The sequence below is a fragment of the Astyanax mexicanus genome, chromosome 11 (genome assembly GCF_023375975.1).
Source record: "Astyanax mexicanus isolate ESR-SI-001 chromosome 11, AstMex3_surface, whole genome shotgun sequence".
NCBI classification, from domain to species: Eukaryota; Metazoa; Chordata; class Actinopteri; order Characiformes; family Acestrorhamphidae; genus Astyanax; species Astyanax mexicanus.
The window spans coordinates 3,148,790-3,170,864 of record NC_064418.1 but is presented as its reverse complement, the minus strand read 5'-3'; the positions used below and the strand labels follow the sequence as shown (position 1 = coordinate 3,170,864).

Sequence of the window (22,075 nt, the reverse complement as noted above, 5' to 3'; positions counted from 1 at the left end):
TTAGTTCATGTGGCCGTACCACTCTCTGTCCCCGAGCTCTGGTCCCTCTGCTAAAGACAACATCGCATTGTTCTGAAGACGACCGCTGAGCTTTTTTTGAGTCAAGGCAGTCATGCTGGAGCGTCAGTCGCTCTAGTCGTTTCATTTCATCAGTATTTAGAATGAATCTGTGATTTGAAGCTTTGTTGGTGTGGAGTAAAACAAGTAGAAATCAAGTAGAGAAGCTCACAACTGTTCTGCTTTTCCATTGATGCACTTTATTTAAATGACAGCAATTTGAGAAAAAACAAAACAACGAACGAACAAAAAATAAAAGAACATTTTAAGACACATAAACCAAAAACAAAAAGCCAAATAATGCACATAACTTATTATCACTTAGTGATAATGATAATCCATTTGATTGACAAGGAAAAGTACCAATCCTGGAGTGGCAATCCTGATTCACATTGTAGGTGTTGATGAGGATAAATATTTCATCTCCAAAGCAAGCAGGCAGAGCATTGTGCTTAGTTAAGAGGCACTGCAAGATTACAAAAAGAGAAAGAACAAAAGAAGAGAAATGATGAAGATAGAAGATATAACCCCAGCAATAAAACCGTTTGTTTAGAACGCAGACAAATGTAATATATTTACTGATGGGTTTGTCTTTTTTGCCTTGTGTGAAATAAAAAAAAAGGGTTTTTAAGTGCTAAGTTACAGCAGAATTGAACAGAAATGAGGAAAATGAGGAAATTATCTATGAGTGTGTTGGTCTGTGTCTGACTGTAAATAGTTACTGTATGATAGAAAAGTGAAAAAAGTGAAAAGTGAAAAGTGAGAGGTATCATTGTAATACGAATGAATCAAATTGTTTCGCTCCATCTCAATTTTAAAGACCCAATAGTGATGAGTTCTGATCTTTTGAGAAATTCCACAGAACTTTGCCTAAATCAGTGGTGTGGTGAGCGAGAGCTGAGGAGCCCTGGGGCATCTTCACTCTAGGAGTTGGCCTGCTCTCTAGGAACCACTTGTTTCCCCACAAGGGGACGTGATCACTTCCAATTAACCCTGGCAGCACAGCGTGAGCGAGAGTGATTGTCTTCCTGCCTGGCGAAGGAGAAAATGAGACATAGTGCGCAAAATTGAAAAGGCAGAGACGACAAAAAAAAAAGAAGAAAACGACAGATAATTGGCCAGTGACCCTGACCTATCCGCTCATCAGGGACTTGGCGGATTTTCATTGTTTTCTCCTCCGTCTCGTTTCAGCGCTAAACTCTGTGCAGGATGGAGGAGAAGAGGAGGAGGCGACGGAGGAGGCGAACGTGTGGGAGGCCACCCCTGCGGCAGGTTAAACACCAGTCTAGCGTACGCGTTCACTCGTCTCACCAGGACTGCGGATAATTTGGGAGGATGGCACGGACAGACTCATCAGAGCCGCTTGTCTCAGGCTGATGTGGACGCTGCAGGGGGCGGGGCCAGGAAGGCATGAGGGGATGGTAATGGCAGAGGCGGGCCTTGGCCTCCCAGGGCGACGTGTGACTGACAAGCTTAAGTAAGGTTTAGATCCAGCGAACAATCAGCAGTGTGTTATTACACACTTTTATCAAAGCCTGCAAATATCTGACATTTAAAGCAGGAATTTCAAGCAAAACATTGAACATCTTGCCACTGAAATTTAGTCGTATGAGAAACTTCATCAGTCATATCTCATACCTTGAGTAGATAATAGTATCAACTTTTAACCGTTTGTACTTTTCTTGTGTCCAAAGATATTATTCTATAATCTGAAACTTTTATTAACAATTATTGATGTGCATCCTTAACAAAAATTTCACGAGTTTAACATTCCCTGCTTGGATATATGGAGTTCTAGAGACTTCTTCTTAGCACCTTTGCCAGTGGGGACCATGGGGTAAATTACTATAGTAAATACTGTAAATGAGAGCTGACACATTTAGGAACATATGGTGCATATTGTCGCTGTCCTTAGAAAAATGCTTGTCTCCATTTATGTCGATTTTTAGTTCACCACATAATTTGAACAGACAAACTGTACTGTACCAAAATTTCTTGATGAACCGACCAATAGGAACTCTTCAAAATGACCTGAAATAAACTTTTTTTTACATTGACTTCAATTGAAAGTTTAAAGTTTTTTTTCTCTCTCCTGTAAAGTTGCTGTTTTGGAGATACTGTAAGTGTTTTTCATTGGACAGCGGCGATATGTCCTAGCTACATGTACACTCATCTTTAAAGAAATGGAGAGTAAAGAATTGAATCGCAATGATATTTGGGAGGAAGATAAATAAAAAAAGGTTACCAGGAACAGTTTCTTAGTACATTATTAAGATTTAAATTCCTCAATTAATTATCGGTTGAGCCACTTACTCTAAGTTTGATCAGTTGCATTAGATCAAACAGGAACAGATCTAAATCCAAATCTAACGACTAGTATATTTTTAAGCAGAAATAGGCCTCATTAATGATGGTTGAATAATGATTTGTGGTTACAGATCGCCTATTAAAGAGCACAGGCAGCTTCAAAACTCCACAACTAACGGTGTAGTGGAGGCTCCTCTGTGTCACAGCTTGTTCGGTGTGAAATGCGGTGGGCTCCCTGCGGGACGGCAGGACCGTTCTGTGAGCTCCAGCACTTCCATGTGAATTATTGTCACTTCTACATACGTCTTATTAGAGAGCCACAGTCCTGGCGGCTTTACCCAGGCCTCTAATTGAATAGGACTCAGAAACGCAGGCCAGCCGCAGCTGCATTGCTTTGCATTGCATTGGCAGCTCAGAGAAGCAGGGGCTTCGTACCCGAGAACCTAAAAAACCTAAAGAGAGCAGGAGAAGGACCACACAGTATAATGCTACAAACAGCAAAGTGAAATGTTTATCATAGTCTTACTTTTAATGTCTTCTTGTGTTTGAAATGTCCTTTGAAAGTTGCTGAGTAAAAGAAGAAGTTCTCGTTCCGTTGAGTTTAGTTGATAACCCCAGAAACCAAACTATAACGCGTGTTTGGATTGTGTTTGGCGATCAAAGACATATAAAGTAAATCTTTCCATTCGCAATAGACGACACATCCACATAGACCATAAACATCACTTAATGAACACAGAAAGAAATCAGTTTAAAGGTCAGTGTATGGTTAACAATGACAATGAATTGCTCTGTTATCCAGAATGAAAAGGTAGCAGCCGATTCTAAAAAATAAAAAAAATAAAATAAAAAAGCAAATCAGGACCCCGGACCCGAGTGTTGCTATGATATATTCACATCAGCTTTGCAACAGAGAAGCCATGTCGCTCATGCTCTGTCCATTCCCAGAGATGCGGATCAACACACGCTTCCATTTTGCCATTTTGGATACAGAGTTTCGATTGGCTCAAAAAAATGGATTGTCAACATTTGTAGAAAAAAAATAAAAAAGTACATTTTCTATTTTTTAATTTTTTTAAAATCATTATTATTTTATTTGGATTCCACTCCAGGTCCGCATGTTGTCGCCGTTCTCCAATGTCCAATCTCCAATCTCCGTTCTCTTTGGGACAGTATGTAGTATTTGTGTGTACAGTATATAGAACTGGCAGTATACAACAAGTATCACAGGGTTCACTCCAAAATTTCATTCATTTTAACTTCAGTAACTGCTTCTAATTCTCTCTCTCTCGTCTCTGTTTTGGCAGTGTTCCCCTCCTGTTTTTTTTTTATATATATATAAAGTCTCTCATCACCAAAACAACAGCTTCGAGCCAAAAGCTGATATTAGACCATGAAAAAAAACAACAACAAAAAAAACAGCCAAAAATAACAGCAATGACAGCAAGAACAACCATAATAACAATAATAATAATAATAATAACAATAATAATAATAATTGTGGATAAAGATAGCAATAAATAGAGATGTGGAATAGGAAAGTGTGGGTCGTTGGTTTGAAACCAGGACACTGTGGGTGCCAGTAAGAAGAAGAGATGAAGGGATGAAGGGATGAATGGGTGGGAATGGGAGGGAGGGGGGTGGGGCTACCGCACATAAAGCGACGAATGACTTATGACAACAAGCTGTTGGACTATGATTCCTATACTTTTCCTCCACTTGGTCGAAGGCAGATTGAGGCAGTCTGACTGTAATTTCCACTTATTTCCATTTATTTAACACTCACTAGCCTTTCTAAGTGCAAAGAAAGTACAAAATGATTCTGTGACAAGACTGTGACAAGATCTAATGTACACATATATTTTGTACAAAGTAAGCGCTCTGGATATTATTAGTATTTTTATTTATTTTTTTCTGATTGACAGACAGCAGTGTCGAGGAGAGTCCAGTACGTAAGGCGTGCCTGGGTACCAGGGTAGAGCGGCAGTTCGTCCAGCCACATACATATACGAATACTATTTGGAATGATGGAATGATGTGGTTGTTTGTGGGAGGGATGGCTCTATCTTCAAAGGGTCTACTGGGCTAACTGTGGACCTTTCAGTAGACCACATGTGTTTAGAGTGGGTGCTGGGTTAGGCTGATGTATACACCACAGCCTTCATCACTACCTCCAACCCACCCACCCATCCATCCAACCAACCAACCAACCGCTTAAATAGCCAAGCACAGCCACCTCTTGGAGACACAAAGAATGCCCCATCACAGAGGGGAGGAAGAGGGAGGAAGCCACAGCCACCCACCAGGCTCCTTGATCAGGCAGGAGTAGAGATATACGTGGGTTCCTGCGGAGCTCCACGGCTCATCTAAAAAACTCGTCTAAAGCTCAGTCTCTGTCATTACTCATTACTCTGAACGCTGTGGAGATGGAGGAGGGAGGGTGGGACGGTACAGTGGTCTCTAGTGGTCTCTAATGACAGACCCCCTGGGTTGGATGCTTGGGTATGTTGGGGACTTGTTGTTGGGAATCTTGCCTGACTAAGCTTTCTTTAAACTTTGCGTAACATGGCTTACTGCCATCTTAGCTTGAGAAATCCTCAGTTAAAGGTGGTGTTCGCCAGAGTTTTAGACCAAGAAATATGCTTCCACTTTCTTCAGAATCTGGGTCTGACTCTTTCTTATTGTAGCTAACAAATAATGAATGATTCCTGACTGATAGCATCAGGTTACTTCATTGCATTGCTAGGGCAATTCTCTAAATTCTGTTTCTAAATTCTGTCAACCCTCACCTTGGGCGTTCTTTTGTGGCAGCATGTTTGGTTTCCACAATGATCGGTTTCTAAATACAATTCTAGAGTTCTTTTTTGGCTTCCCTTTAACAAGTCTGCATTCGACCCTGTGTCTTTTTTTTCTCATGTAGTCTTTGAACCGCTGCCAGAATGCAGTGAACCGTCTCAGTGATATTTATAGTTTTTAGATTTTTTTCTGTTCCAGATGTTCAAGCAGAATGTCCTCTCTCTCTTCCTCTTTCCAAACCTTCCCCCTCTTCTCCACAGGTCGAAATGCTTTATCTCTGGTACTCAGCCTGGTCTCGGGGACTGGGGGATGAACTGGAGGGGGGCAGGGAGCTGGGTCGGCTGGACCCTAGAGACCCACTCTTGTCCTTGCTCTCTTCTTGGCCTGAGGTGGAGGATGGCGTTGAGGCGGAGAGGGTGGCTCCTGCTGAGACACCGTCTTGTCCACTGTAGATCTCCTCGTGGCCGTCTTCACTCGATTCTGCGTCCTCTGATCCAGAGAGCAGCTCTTCGTCTCGATACTCTGCGACATCCACTACGCTACCCTCAGCTCCCAGCTCCTTCAGCCGGCCATGGTGCTTCACGTGGTAGCGCTGGTTTTGGAAGAACTTAACGATGGTGTGCTTGGGTAGGTCCAGCTGGGCTGAGAGAGTGTGGATGGCCTCCTGGTCGGGGTACAGCCCAACGTCTTGGATAAAACTCTGCAGGATGCCAAGAGCTTCCAGTGAGATCTTGGTGCGGGAGCGTGGCTTTTTGGCGACATTACCATTTCCTCCATTGTTGCCGCTACAAACACCTGTTTGAGGGGTCTCTTCTATCCCAGAGTTGGGAACTGGTTCCTCACGCATGGGCGAGTGGTCCTTCAGTGGTGCAATGGGCTGTCTGTGGAGTACCTGAAGAAAAAAAAGAAGAAAAAAAAATTTAAATGAGTCATAACTGCAAAACCACTCATTAAACAAAGGTTTTCTTTAACAAATATTCCTACACTTGACCAGAATGTCCAATCACCTCTAGTAAAATTCCAACCACACTGCCCAAATCTCTGACTGTTTAACCAAGAATATTACACAAACGCCACAGGAATGTTTTTTTCTTGTCATTCCTAAGGCAATATTGACACTGAGATCATTAACAGCATCAGGACTCTACAGTATGTGCAACCATATGTTCAGAAGAGTACAAAGGGAAGCCAGACGAAAAAATCCACAGGAGGCGAACACTGGATAAATATACACAATACCCGAAATAAAACACATGGGAAAGGGAGTCTGTTATGAGTAAAACATACAGTATTTCATGACCGTTTAACTTGTCCAATGACAAGAGAGCTTTAAATCTGTCAAGTTCAGAGAGAGCAGAATCCCATCATTTAAATTTCTTTAAAATCTTCAAAATCATCAAAATCGTGTTCTACTTATAATTGACCACTGAGTTGAACAATAAAGGGGCTTCAAAATACAGACATCTTCATGGAAGTGTAAACACATGCTGCTGTTCTGTTAAAAAATACAAATACAACAATACAAATTAGCATTCACCAAACACTCAGCATTACTGTTTTAGAGGAGGCGTTGGCACAGTTCGTCTTTATAAATCAGCCATTCCCTCGAATGTTTTGGCCATTTGGGCATGACTAGAGTCTAAACAGGGGACGGGGAAGGCAAGACGAAGGCAGAAAGTGTGTGGTAAATAGCGATAATGGTGTAAATAGTAAAAAGGTGGGTGGCAGGAAAGGGAATTAGTGTTTCTGTAGCTGTGGAAGGTGCAGCGTGTCACAGCAGAGCTATCGGAGTCTGTGGCGCTGTCCCGCTGGGTTTATGACCAGGGTGGGGTGCCCAATGCCTCCGCAATGGAATGCTAAGCTATAAATCTGCGGTGCATTAAAATTAAAGGACCTGCATAAAGATAATAGTCATTCATTCGCTCTCTCTTTCTTTCTCTCTTTCTCTCTTGCTCTCTCTCTTGCTCTCTCCACTCAATAATAATAGGGTATTTTTTTTATAATATTGAGGGCAGGCCAGACCATGAAATTGCTCCGATTTCACTTGTGGGGGCTTTCTGGGGCTTGGTGCTTTATAGGAAGTGTGTAGGCTTTTTCTTTCTCTTGCTTCTTTTTGTATTATTTTTGATGTTTCTGAGAAAAACAAACAGGGGCCACAAAATAAAAAAAGAATTGGGAAGCTGGGACTGGAGAGAATTTTAGAAACATGGATTTTAAAACTGGCCACATGGATCAGCACTCGGTATCTGATTATCTGATGGCCTACACACACACACACACACACACACAGAGACCACACACAGAACAGAACTCAAAACTACAGCGTACAGAGCATTACATAAACACACTGATATATACTAAAAATATTTTTGGGTTGAGACTGTCATACAGTACCATTGCCATAGGTGTTATACATGTGTTATACATACTTAACTACATATGTATTGAACAGTACAGACTCCCATTCAACTCATTAGAAAAATAATAATTATTTGATTGTGTATGTGTGTTTGCATTATGGCATATATTACGTATGTACAATTTAAGTCAATATACACTATGTTATGTAAATCTGTATATGCTTATAAAACTTTATAAGTGATGCCTTATGAGTTGAACCTTGTTTTTGGCACCTAAACTAAACCCAAATATTAAATTCAGTAGCCAAAATAAAGTTTTAAAGATGAATCCCCAATGCAAAGACTTTGTAATGTAATGTACTAACATTTGCAGTATTTAGTGCCACAGGGTTTTATTCTCTGGCCTATTAAATTATTTGAAAATTATACTAGTAAAGTGTAAAATGTGGTCCTACATATAAGGTTTAAAGACTTTAAAGGCTTAAACTGCCTTACTAAGAAACATATAATTTTCTTAAAAGCACTATAAAAAACATATACATTTAGCTTTAGTTTTGTTGATCCTAACATTGTTGTGCACTGTTTAAAAGTGTGCCTGTTTTTGTTGAGGAATGCTTTAAAAGAACCACTTGAAATGGCCAATCATGGCATTATTTGGAGGCTCCTTATATATATATATATATATATATATATATATATATATATATATATATATATATATATATATATATATATATATATATATATATATATATATTTAAAGTGTTCTTAATATATAATTGTTTTGGTACCACTTTAAATACTTTAAATAAGGCTTTCTTTATAAAGGGTTTATAAATAGTTTATAAAGGAGTTTTTTAATGCTTATAAAAATTAAGTTGTAAATACTTTAAAAAAGATTAATAAGCACTTAAATAGAAAGGACAACAGCGACAATTTTATTCTAAAATGAACCAAAGGGATTTTTTTGTGAAACAAAAGTGTTCTTATACATCATTGTGGAAATAACTCTTTTAGGTATTTTGTTGGACTGTGTTTTAGCTCTGTCTCTTAATTAATGGTTTATGACCTAATTAATAACCATTAATAAACTCCTTTATAAACTATTTATAAACCCTTATTTTAAAGTGGTATTATTGTTTTTTTTATTCTAAAAGGAACCAAAGGAATTTTTAGTGAAACAAAAGTGTTCTTATACATCACTGTGCAAATAACTCTTTTAGGTATTTTGTTGGATTGTGTGTTTTAGCTCTGTTTCTTAATTAATGGTTTATGACCTAATTAATAACCATTAATAAACTCCTGTATAAACTATTCATGAACCCTTTATAAAGGAGCCTTAATTTAGAGTGGTACCATTTTGTTTTTTTATTCTAAAAGGAACTAAAGGTATTTTTAGTGAAACAAAACTAGAATTCTTATACATCATTGTGCAAATAAATATTTTGGGTATTTTGTTGGACTGTGTTTTAGCTCTGTTTCTTAATTAATGGTGTATGACCTAATAAATATCCATTAATACCATTAATAAACTCCTTTATAAACTATCCATAAGCCCTTTTTAAAGGAGCCTTAATTTATAGTGGTACCAATATATACTTTTTTCCTAAAATGAACCAAAGGGATTTTTAGTGAATCAAAAGTGTTCTTATACAGCATCGTGCAAATAACTCTTTTAGGTATTTTGTTGGACTGTGTTTTAGCTCTGTCTCTTAATTAATGGTTTATGACCTAATTAATAACCATTAATAAACTCATTTATAAACTATTTATAAACCCTTATTTTAAAGTGGTATTATTGTTTTTTTTTTATTCTAAAAGGAACCAAAGGAATTTTTAGTGAAACTAAACTAGAGGTCTTATACAGCATTGTGCAAATAACTCTTTTGGGCATTTTGTTGGACTGTGTTTTAGCTCTGTTTCTCTCTGGTTTCCACAAGTTAAGATGTTTCTGACTTTCATCAATATTCCTGGTTTTGACTTGGTTTCTACTCACATTCAGCTCACATTAAAGCCTAATACTATGACTCATTTAAGTTCTGTACTTCAGCTGCATACACACACACACTTAAACACACACACACACTTTATACTAAATTGCTTGTGGACAATGCTAATCTCTCTCTCTCTCTCTTTCTCACTAATAATCATGCCCATGCCCATGAGTGGTGGCACAGGCCAAGCAGGAACCATAGAGTGCGGCTCTGGTCCAACAGACCGTCCACAGCAAAGTGCTTTAATGGAGAAGGACGCTAATGAAAAGACTCTACGCTAAGCCAGAAGAATGACTCCATCTCCAAATCAGCTCCATCGCTGCTAAAGCTATGAAGTCACCCCCCCCCCCCCTCGTTCCTCTGCTCTCCCTTCGTCCACTTCGTTTACCGCTCCCCCCCATGTCTGCTTAACCACAGCGTCTGTTTGGACACAGACTTTCTGCCCTCACGCACTTACGACATAATTCAATATTGAACCCCAAGCATTCCCTGCGTTTTTTTTTTTTTTTTTAATTCCGACCAGGGACGGGATGGTGAGTTCATTGCATTAAGATGAAAAAGTTCACTTTGGTTCGTTCTTTCTTTCTTTTTTTTTTCTTTAATCAGGGCGAATTTCAGCGCAGAAGTATGAAAGAATTATAGAACATAAAAGATTCAGTTGATTCTTAATGAGGGCTGGTCCTCCTGAGAGGATGCAGACCTGAGCTGAAGGGGGGCTTTTGTTGCCACCAGAGACGCCATTAACACACAGATAAATATGTAATGATGATAAAGACACTTTTCTGTTGGGTTTTCTTTTGCATGACTTCACCTTCCTCAATTATCGGCGTGCATACTAATTTTCCTTCGCCTTCCTTTGGCCTCGTTGGAATACCTAGGGAGCGGATGAGTCACTGTGAGTATGTGTGTATTCCACTGTGTCTCTCTGTACATGTCAATATTTATAAAAGTGCTATAAACTCATCTTTAAAAAAAATAGTTGCAACAAAAGAATGAAACAAACAGTAATGAAAATACACTAAATTGATCTGGTGTGTAGGCTATGTGTAAAGTCTGTGGTATGTGTGGTGTAATGTAAATGCTGTAGTGCCCGATGCAGTCGTCCAGGTGGACGGTTGTTTCCGGTTGAGAGTACGCTGTGCGCTATTGGCTGCCGCTTTTCACCAGTGTGTGGATGAGGGCTGAGTATGAATGGTTGTTTGTAATATGTGTAAACTGTAAAGCATCTTTGGGTATCTAGAAAGGCACTTTATAAGTTAAACTTTGTACAAACAAAGTAATCTTTCATTAAAAAGTCCCCCAACGAATGACATTGTATGAGGTGTATGATGTCAGATCACCTTTGGTCTTTAAGAGGCTAAAGTTATGTTCATGCATCTCGCAACCAACTGGTGACTCTACCTCTCTGGAGTGCCATTTCAACAGGACAATGCTCATCCACATACTGCTGCCATTTCAAGAAATTGCCTTAAAGACCTTGCAGCTGGATTGACAGCATCAACTAAAAATCTGATGGGATGCTATTACGATTTATTGTTACTAGTAACCTTTATTTTCCATCCAAATACTGTAGCATTGCAGTCCATCGTTACCTTGTGGGTAAAATGTAAAGTGAAGCATTTGTTAAAGAACCTTTAACTGCTTTTAAAGTTGAGGTTATAGGAAATATCGACAGTATATATTTATATAGACGTTTCACTCACAAATCACAAACATTCCTTCGACCGCGCATTCAAGGTCTTCCTTTTTTAGGCGTGTCTATATTTGCGCTAAGATGTGAGCACACTATCAGCTCCCTCTCTAATCCAGCACTCGGTGGGGGTCGCAGGGCACATGGCAGGGTCCGGGGGGGCAGTGCCCGGCACACAGCAGCATCCAATTTAGCAAAAACAAAAGAGAAATTATTCATAAGGAGAGTTCTGCCAAATGAGCAGCGGGAGGCACTTACGGCCACGAGCGCGGCACAAATAGTGCTGAGGAAGCTAGGGCACAGACCTGGGTCACTCTTACAGGTTTGTGCATGTGTGTGTGTGTGTGTATGCATGTGTGTGTGTGTGTGGGGTGGGGGGGGGGGGGTTTGGGGCTTAATGCTGTGACAGTTCCAGCATTGTGCCTGACATCATACACTAGAAAAATCGATTGATTTTACAATTGGTTTAGATAGATAGATAAATAGATAGACAGACAGACAAACAGTCAGACAGACAGACAGATAGGTGGGTGGGTGGTGAATGGGCTTGCTGGTGGGTGTATGGGTGAAGATAGCTAGCTAGCTAGATAGGTAGACAGTCAGACAGACAGACAGATAGGTGGGTGGGTGGTGAATGGGCTTGCTGGTGGGTGTATGGGTGAAGATAGCTAGCTAGCTAGATAGGTAGACAGACAGACAGACAGACAGACAATATAGATAGGTGGGTGGGTGGATAGGTTTGTTGGTGGGTGTATGGGTGGAGCTAGCTAGCCAGATAGATAGATAGATAGATAGATACATAGACAGACAGACAGACAGACAGACAAACAAAACAGATGGGTGGGTAGGTGGATAGGTTTGTCGGTGGGTGTATGGGTGGAGATAGCTAGCTAGCCAGCCAGCCAGCCAGACAGACAGACAGACAGACAGACAGACAGACAGACAGACAGACAGAAAGACAGACAGATAGATAGATAGATAGATAGATAGATAGATAGATAGATAGATAGATAGATAGATAGATAGATAGATAGATAGATAGATAGATAGATAGATAGATAGATAGATAGATAGGTGAATGAATTAACTGAATAATATTGCATAGTGTATATGTCAGAAACATGTGCCTCATTTTCAGGGTGCCATGGTGTATGTCTCAATGTATGTATGTGCTTAAGTGTGTGTGTGTGTGTGTGTGTGTGTGCATTAGCAGCTGGGACACATGTGTGGTCTGTGGTGGCAGGCTGGCTGGAGCCTGAGGGATGCTGGGTAGTTTGATCTGGGGAGGGGCCCTCATTACAGTGTCAAGAAAACAACAACAGCAATGGGGACACCCACAAACACACTCCCACACACACACACTCATTGACACACACACACACTCATTGACACACACATACACACACACAAACACTGACAAGAGAGACCTACACTTGATTCTGCTCTGAAAGTTTTGTCTCTACATGCTGAACACTGACAGTTTACCCGAGCCTTTAATCGTTAAACTGCAGGCTTGTTATTCAGCTATTATATTAAGACTCATATATTCAGTAACTACAATGTATTACTCAGTAATCACTATGTAATTTATATGCAGTTAAAAGAGTTCAGATTTGATTTGTGGAACCGTATATAAGTGCAGTTTGACGAGTAAAACAACTCATTTGCGGTGTCTACTCTGAACATAAAATCACTCAGTCATCTCCAAGTCATTTTTGTATTCCTCTTTTTTTACTGTCCTATTTAAAGAGTTAGGTCTCGTTTCCCACTTTTCCCAAAGTAAATGCTCTGGGATCAACCGTTTGATTGCTGTGAGTTTTATATATAGCTGTCTCTGTCCTCTGTGTGGTGGCTCGTCTGGGCCTAATGTCAGAGGAGCCCTGGAATGTGTTAATGGAGCAACCACAGTTTCCTTCCTGCGATGAGCATTTAATACCACGCAGATACATAAAGAGGGAGAGAACGAGGGAGAGAGAGAGAGAGTAGAAGAAAGAATGGCTGAAGAAAAGACTGGTAGAGTAAGCCTTCAAGTGACTGAAAACTTCAATTAGGGACACCGTGCAATCAAAAGTCTTCACACACCTTAAATTCAGCGATTTGTCATTATTTAATTGTCAATGCTCTTTCTATAGTGTTGGTTCATACAGCTTTCCCATAGGTTCCTATATATGTTAATTGCCAGTCCTCAGTGTTGTAGGCTGTAAGAGCAAGTTACCTTTAGTCTGTATTCCTAGTTGTCAGAGTAAGTTGGCTTGGAACTATAGAGTTTATTCTTTACAGAGTGTGTTATGCTGTCAGTATTGGCAGTTTTTATTAAAAAAAGATGCTAAATTATTTGATATATATTAATATATTTATATCAAACAAACTAAAGTTTCTAAGCCCATGATACTTGACAAACTAATAACTTTACTGAGTTAAGTTGAATGAACTTAAAATTGAAATTTGTACAACTTTTTCAGATTAAAAAAAAAAAAAATTAAATGATGACTAGACTAGAGTTAGGTTTAGCCAATAATTTTTTTTTTTTCAGTGAAATAGCAGAGAAAAACCAATAGTAATGCCATTCGCCTTGAGCAACGTGCTACTTTTAGCTACAGGGCAGCAACATTGCTTCCCAGATGTGTCAATGTCTTTATGGTCAATAATATTGTGCAATAGTTCAGGGCCAAAGCCACTGTAGAGTAACCATAGGCCATACTACAAAGTATTCCCATGAGTCACACAGCATGCGAGAGAAGGAGAGAGAGAGAGAGAGAGAGAGAGAGAGAGAGACAGTTTATTTGTGTGTGTGTGTGTGTGTGTGTGTGTGTGTGTGTGTGTGTGTGTGTGTGTGTGTCTGTGTCTGTGTGCGTGTGTGTGTTCCACTGCGGCTCTTCCCGTCATTAATAATATCAGGGCTGTGGTGGCACTGACTGTCAGGGTGTGTCCTAATGGGGCATTTCCTACTGCGCCCAAATCACATAAATAAGTACAACCAAACACACACACACACACACACACACACACACACACACACACACACACACACACAGATTTAAACAGCATTTATAGCGCTAACATAAAAGAGAGCAAGTCTCAGAGAAAGAGAAACAGAGTGAGGGGGATGAGAAGAGAAAGCGCAAATAAGTAAATAATATATATATATTTTTTTTTTGACACATATTGATCATTCTTATTATGCTTCTCTTTGCATGGTAATAAAACCCTAAATATAAACAGAAATATAGCCTGTATATGTTATATAAAGTTTAGGTACCCAATGAAGCTTATAGAGCAGATCTGAAAGCATTGATCTGAATATCTAAAGTGTTTGGAGAAAAAAAAGGAGATTTATGGGGTTACCATTTGGTATGGAGTGCATGCATTTACATACATGAATGTGTGTGTGCGTCTGTGTGTGTGTGTGTGTGTGTGTGTGTGTGTGTGTGTGTGTGAGGGGGGTCTGGATTGTATGTGTCTTTAGTGTATACTGTAATGACCCTGGCTGGCGAAAGGGAAAGTCCATTTAATCAGTACTCTGTTATTTGGATTTGTGTGTGTGTGTGTGTGTGTGTGTGTGTGTGTATGATTAAAGAGGGCTGGGTGTATTAGGTTATTAGAGGTTGGCAGTGGCCCTGCATTAGAGGCCTTGATATTAAAACAAAAGCTCCAAAGACGTGTGTGTGTGTGTGTGTCACACGGTGTAACACAATCTCTGGCCTTCATTTCTTTCTCCACAGCACCATTAGAAATATGGAAAAATATCAGAAACCACAAAATGGGGCAAAACCATATAAAGCAAATTTACACAAAAAAGCTCTTTTCTTGGGCTTTCTTGAGTGTTCACTATGATATGCTAATAAGCTCAATACCCCACAGTTAAAATACCCCCAAACCCTCTTTAAACCCTCATAAACTCAGACTCCAGCAGGCGTGAAGGTGGTGAGAGGTGACCTGTGCTGACCTGAGGTTCTGCGGGAAGGTGGAGGACGGTGTGAAGGCGTTCGCTGTGGTGATGGCGGGATTCTTCCTCGTACACCATGTCCCGATCGCCCTGGGGGAGAGCGAGAAATCGACGAATCGTACACAGATTCTCCCATAAGGTCCTGTTCTCAGGACTGGGGCTTTCTTTCCAGCGTAGTAACTCACAGAGCCAGCCCTGTAAAAGAGAGAGAAAGAGAGAGACAGAGAGAGACAGAGAGAGAGGTTAACAATATATATATATATATAAACTGTTTACCATAATCAAAAAAAAGATTAAAAAAAGATGTTTCTTTAAAAATGTTAGTCCTGACGCTTTCAGTCTGGACTCTGAACTACTCAAAGACTTCAATTCCCAGCTTACACTCATTTAGGACTTCCCTGATTCTGCTGATCACGTGACACTTCGGTGTTCCCGCTCTCCCAGTTACTGATTGCTTTCACCTGGCTGGACTAGTATAAGTACCTCTCAGTTTGCTTTGTTCCTTGCAGAGTATTAAATCTAGTTATCTAGCGATTATACAGTGCATTTCCTTTGTTTATTGCTTTTGTTACCAACCTGTTTTTTTTTTGTTTCCGACTACCAATCTCTCGCCTTGCCCACAATATTTTTTGTTTCCATTACCAACCTATTTTTTTTTTTTTTTGTATTTTTGACTACTCTTTTGCCTTGCACTTTATCTGTTGGATTTGCTGCTCTGACATTCAAAAATCCTTGGACCTAGTGCCATATGTGAACTAATCTTGAAGTGTTACATTAGGGGATGGATTGGAATTTCCCATACAAGTATACGTTGTGAGGTGTTATCTTGTGAGTAGGGTTAAAAACTGGCCAGTATGCTCATGGCAAGGTGACATGAATTATTGGAGTCTGAGCAAGATCTTGAAGTGGACGTCAGATGGATGGGAGATTGCATTATATTGGTATTTATAATTCCTTGATCCTCTAAATGTGTTTGTCCTCTAAAATTCTGGCTGAAATCACATCCCCATTCAATGCAGGAGATCCCATATATATATCCTGCTTAGTCTCAATGGGACATAAAAAATAAATAAAAATACGACATGATACTAGTTGGTACATTAGTGCTTATATATGTATTACATGTCTATAAAGTATAATGAGCACTTTCTTGTCAAACTTTCAACAGATGTTTTGTTAGCTATGCTAAAGCTTTAGCCTCGTGGCTCTTTATCTAAAGTGAATGAGAGAGTGAAATGGAGAGAGAGAAGAGAGGAGAGGAAGATTCGATTATCTTTGCTAGACTGGGCCAGTCTTTGACACCAGCTGTTGTGTGCAGTCAACCTCCTCCAGCATCCAGTGTTAATAACCTAGTCATAGAGCTCTTTCTCCCCGTCTCTCTCTCTCTGTCTCTCTCTTTCTCTATTCCTCTCTCTCTTCCTCTCTCTGTCTTAGTCTCTCTAGCTGCAGCAGATGGGTGCGTTCAGCCATGACCCCCCACCCAACCCTGTACCTAGGAGACCCAACTGCATCTGCCCCCCACACACACACACACACACACTTACACAAAACACACACACACACATGCGCAAACACACAAACACGCATTCTTACAATACTACTGTACATGCATGTTACAAACACCTTTGAACCAAGTAACACCTGCAAATGCACACAGACACACACACACACACACACACACACATACACAGTGTTTGCAGTGCTTTTGTGAATGGGCCACACGCACCCACACTCTATTTCATGGGAAGAATTGGGCGCAGCTGGGCTCGGGATCAGATTTGACTAAATCAATTAACTCCCTTTGCTCTCAAATGGGAAGGGGATCTGTAAACGGTCCAGCAGATCATTTTTTTTCTCCAAAATATTCCTAATCAACACTCACAGATAAATACCACTGTTCAAAGACTATACACCATCAGGAATGATGCGGTAGTGAGATCCTGGTGTAGGTTTTCACACAACAAAAAGTTTGATCTGCTAAACTGTTAAATGTTAAATACTTTTCATTTGATTTCATTTCATTTCATTATGATTTCTGCAGCCTAATTCTTGCAATAAACCTGATGTTCATACAATATTCATACATTTAGCATATGTAAACTGTCATGAGGAGTGGTCAGCAACGTCTTAATGCTTGATGCGGTCAGTCTGTGATGCTCTAGACTCTTAACTACACAGCAAATAGACTTCAATTCCCAGCACGCACTCACGCTGGACTTTTCATGACTCAGCTGAGCATTGTGAAGCTACGGAGTTCCTACTCTCCCGGTTACTGATTGTTTTCACCTGGTCTGTCATGTATATATTGTTTATACCCCTCTGTTTTCCCTGTCCCTTGCTGAGTTTTTAATCTAGTTATCTATTTCTTCTACAAAGCGTTTGCTTTGTTTATTGCCTTGGTTACTGACCTGTTTTTGTTTAATATTACTGATTCTTGCCTTGCACTCTTTATTGTTTGCTCCTGTTGCCGACTATTTTTGTATATTTTCGACTACTCGTACTTGTTTTGCCCGACTACGCCCTATTATTGACCCTGCCTGTCCCCTACTACTCCTGTATGCCTAGCCCCTTTATTAAAAAACTGTGTGTTTGATGAACATGTTTTGTATAGACCATAGACCTACGCTATCCTAACTTATTCAAACCAAGGGTATAATATGGTATATCCCCTTTAATGCACTTAATTTTAAAAGAAACAATAAATAAATTCTAAATGAGTCCCAAAGCTTTGTCCTAATAGTGTAGCTATGAAATCTTCTCCCAAAAATGCAACTCTTTCTCACTGCCTGCAATCTAATCAGAATCAGAACGGAATTGTATATCTCTGCACACATAGTCGAGTGTGAAGAGCAGAGGTATGTCGCCAGTAATCACGACTATCTCAGTGGCGTGGGGTGGGGGGTGGGGGGGCAATCAGATTACGAGTGAGTCACCAAGGACGAGATCTTTGGGATGGATCTACATGACGAGTTGGTGATGGTGGGGCGTATGGAAAGCATTGAGATGGCCATCTGCAATATAAACCACGTCTATCTGCCACTGCTGTTGTTTACCAACTGCAAAGATGTGCTTTGATCAGATACCAAGACTCACGCCTACTGAAGAACAGCCATTGCTTAACTTCATGTTTCATATAAAGCTTAAAGTAACGCATGCAAAGCATGGCTTAGTTTTATGTTTTATGTAGATTACTCTCAGCTTTACAGTACAGGCCAAAAATTTGGACACACCTTCTCATTCAGTGCTTATGTACTTAACAAAAAATGAGCTGTCCTCCACAGTCACCGGACCTAAACCCAATCCAGATTTAGGGTTTGGGGTGAGCTGGAGCACAGAGTGAAGAAGACAAAGGAGCAACAAGTGCTAATAAACACCTCTGGGAACTCCTTCCTTCCTTCCTTCAAGACTGTTGGAAAACTTTTCATTTCAGGTGGCCACCTCTTAAAGCTCATTGAGAGAATGATGACAAGAGTGTGCAAAGCAGTAATCAGAGCAAAGGGGGCTATTTTGAAGAAACTAGAATATAATTATTTTTTTTACTTATTTCACCTTTATTTGTTAAGTACATAAAACTCTTTGAATGTGTTCATTCATAGTTTTGATGCTACAGTGAGAATATACAATGTAAATAGTCACAGAAATAAATAAAATGCATTGAAAAAGAGAAGGTGTGTCTAAACTTTTGGCCTGTTCTGTATACTTTTATAATCCTATACCGTTGGAAGCTTTAATGCACAAAGTTTTTTTATTAACAATAGAAAACAATCAAAATACATTACATTCTTTAAAAGAATGTATTACATGCCTTCCATGTGTTGAGACAGTGTAATATATTGGTTTTAACTAAAAATATTTAAATTTCAGGATTTATAATATATTATAAATTACTAAAAGACAGTATTGGCTGAAGTTCAGTTGACTTATTTACTCTATGTAACATTTTAGTCCTGAAACCGAGTTCAAGTTTCTTAAATATTTTAAGTATCTGAAATTAAATTAAACTTTTTTTACTTTTTTTTTTTTTTTTTTTTTCAGTGTGTACACGGGGGTTACCTGGCTCTTATTGGCTGCAACCTTGGCAAACAGCGCTTGAGACACCTTGGCCCTCTTCATCTCCTGCTGGATCTCATCATAGATGGACGAGGTGATGTTGACCAGTGACTCCAGCTTCAGGGGAAGATCAGGGTTTGGACCAGAGGGCTTGGGCTACAGGAAGCCATGAGTTGGGAAATTTTAAATTCACAAAACAAACATACAAAAAAATCTTTTAGAAATATTTTCGGACAAATGTAAAGCTCAATATTCCTCAAATATACATATCAAAAAGCTGAGAGCTGATGATGAGCAGAGGAAGACAGTAAGACGCTCGGCAGATAAGTTATTAAGGCCTTCTCTTGTATCTGCTTTGTGGTTTATGTTTGAATTATGTTGTATTGATTTCAGGGGGGCGTGTTTTTCTCATGCAGTGTTTGAAGTTGCTCTGCAGGCACAGGCAAGCTAATCTCACATTCCCCAACACAAACGATAAGCAGATAACTGTATACAGACATAATAATAATAATAATAATACACAACTGCATTCCTGCAGAATAAAGAAGGAGGACTCTGTCTTCTCATATCAGAGAGATGCTGTTATCTGCCCTTGTTTTATTGATGGAAGCTTTAGGTTTGCAAACAGTCCTTTTTTCAGTGATGCAATATGATACAAAGGTGGTGCAGAAAAAAAATACAGTTCATCACAGGTCATTTACTTAATATAAACAGGTTGAGACATGAGCTGAGCCATGAGCTGATTTGCTGTTAATTTATATTTATAGGACTTCTGGCACATTATGTGGTCTTTTCTGAAACACTAAAAAAAAAAAAAAAAACACACTTCTTTTGAAAAGCATTACAATCCAGTGCCTACCTGTGATTATTACTATTAAAAATACGTGTAGTAACTGGTTATTTAATCAGGAGGCATCTAAGAGCAATATTTGTTCTTTACTATCTTTATGAAGAAATTGTGTCACTTTGTACTGCATTTATTTATATTTGCCCCTGTCTGTTTTAATGTAATCTGATTTTTTTTTTTAAATATTATTTATATAGATTTACACAGATATTTATATGTAGATACTATTAAAGCCAGTTTAGACCAGTTTAAGAACCTTCATTTTAGGAGCATAGATTTAAACTTTTTTATACTGGGCCCTCTAATGTTATGTTTAGGATATGGACATTTTTTTTTAAATTGCGATATCATTGTCAGTGTTTATTTTGTGGGAAACTATGTAATGTAAGAGTCCTTAAGAGGCCTTAAGCTCACTTAATTTAAAGAAACCACATAATACAGTACGTTTCCTTATAACTTAAAGCTATCCATTTTCACAGGATACAGATAACAGCTGCTTGTTAAAAAGGTTAATATTCCAAATACAACCCATTAGCATTGATGTTTTATCCTATTTCAATTGAAGTCAGAACAATGTGTCAATGAAAGATTATTCCATCTGCTTTAAACACAAAAACATATACAAATATATATATATATATATATATATATATATATATATATATATATATATATATATATATATATATATATATATATATATATATATATATATATATATATATATATATATTTCACTGAGCAAATGTGCAGAGAGATGATGTAATTCTCACCGAGTTAGTGATTTTGGCCTTATTCTTCCAAATTGATGCCCAGGCATCAGGGGTTAACTGTTCGTCCATGCTGCGCTCCCACACCTTCTGCACAGAGTAGCATGGGGGGAGAATTAGAAATGGCAAACTTTTAACACAATACATTTTTAAAAAGAATTTTCATTTTACTGAAATGCAATTTTTTTTTTTTATTTAATCAGGAAGTGTTTTTTTTACCCTCTTTTAAATAAGATTAAAAAATGTGTCACTTTGTACTTTATTTATGTTTCATCCTCTGTCTGTTTTAATGTGATCTGAATTTTTAAAAGCAAAAACTTAGAAGAAAAAAATTATATATATATATTATTGATTAAAAGTTTCTTAGACACACGTCTTTATATGTAGATACTATGAGAAGACCCTATAAATGACATTGTTAAAAAAAGCAAGAAGTGTTTTCAGATCATTATTTACAATTTAACTTAATCACTGATGCAAATAAAGCAATGAACATGATATGAAGATGTTAAAATGCATTTTTTGCGAGTTTTTAACTAAACAAACCCATCGAAAGCATTTTGTCCTTTGATAAGTTATCTATACAACTGAACTTGCTGAACTTCTGCTTTGGCTTAAATGGATCCTTACTTCATAAAAGTCTGGTATAGTTTAAAACAACAATAATGATGTAAACCCAAATAAAAAGCTAAACAGAAAACACTCATCTAGATGGAAACCACAGCCGTCTCAAAAGCATAGAGATAAACAATGGAAACTCAGACACAACACTAAAGTTCAGCGCGGGTTCTGCTATATTTGGTCACATAGGAAGACAGGAAGTGTGAGAGGGGAGTGAGTTGCTAAATTTGATGGGAGTAGTATTTAATAGGGTACCTGAGAGAGGCGGTTAGGCCCAGAGCCGGAGTTTGGGGTTGGGGGCAGGCCTACAGGGGGGTTCATGCTGCGCTCACGCTCCTCCTGGTAGATCCGGTCTCGCTCGGCCTCGGGCAGGTTGAGGAAATTCTGCATGGCTTTGAGGTTGACCAGCAGAGACTGAGAGGCTGTTCTAGGGTCCTCCTCTTTCCGCAGGATCTCAGACAGCAGACCCTGTTAGTTATAAATATATTTATAGCTTTTTATTAGGTCACAGCAAACCTTTAATATATCCACATATTACTGCTGTTTTACATTATTATAAAAAAAAATAATAATAAATTAATGATCTCAAATTTGCTTTGTCAAATTGGATTTGGCAAATTCTGAGAGATATATAGAC

General features: G+C 38.9%; 1 protein-coding gene across 4 annotated transcripts in view; it reads right to left on the bottom strand.

Annotated features, from left to right (window-relative positions):
- Nucleotides 1-234: 234 nt before the first annotated feature.
- Nucleotides 235-22,075, bottom strand: part of satb2 (SATB homeobox 2) — a 68,862-nt gene continuing 47,021 nt past the window's right edge. For 2 of the 4 annotated variants that reach the window (XM_007227759.4, XM_007227760.4), the window contains exons 9-13: nt 21,694-21,906; nt 20,821-20,907; nt 19,204-19,356; nt 15,151-15,345; nt 235-6,052 (exon numbers count right to left, since the gene is read on the bottom strand). In XM_007227759.4, coding sequence (XP_007227821.1) covers nt 5,432-6,052; nt 15,151-15,345; nt 19,204-19,356; nt 20,821-20,907; nt 21,694-21,906 — 1,269 coding nt within the window. In that variant the 3' untranslated portion in view covers nt 235-5,431. The remainder of the gene's footprint in view (nt 6,053-15,150; nt 15,346-19,203; nt 19,357-20,820; nt 20,908-21,693; nt 21,907-22,075) is intronic. The other 2 variants (XM_015603402.3, XM_007227761.4) reach the window with 2 other exon arrangements.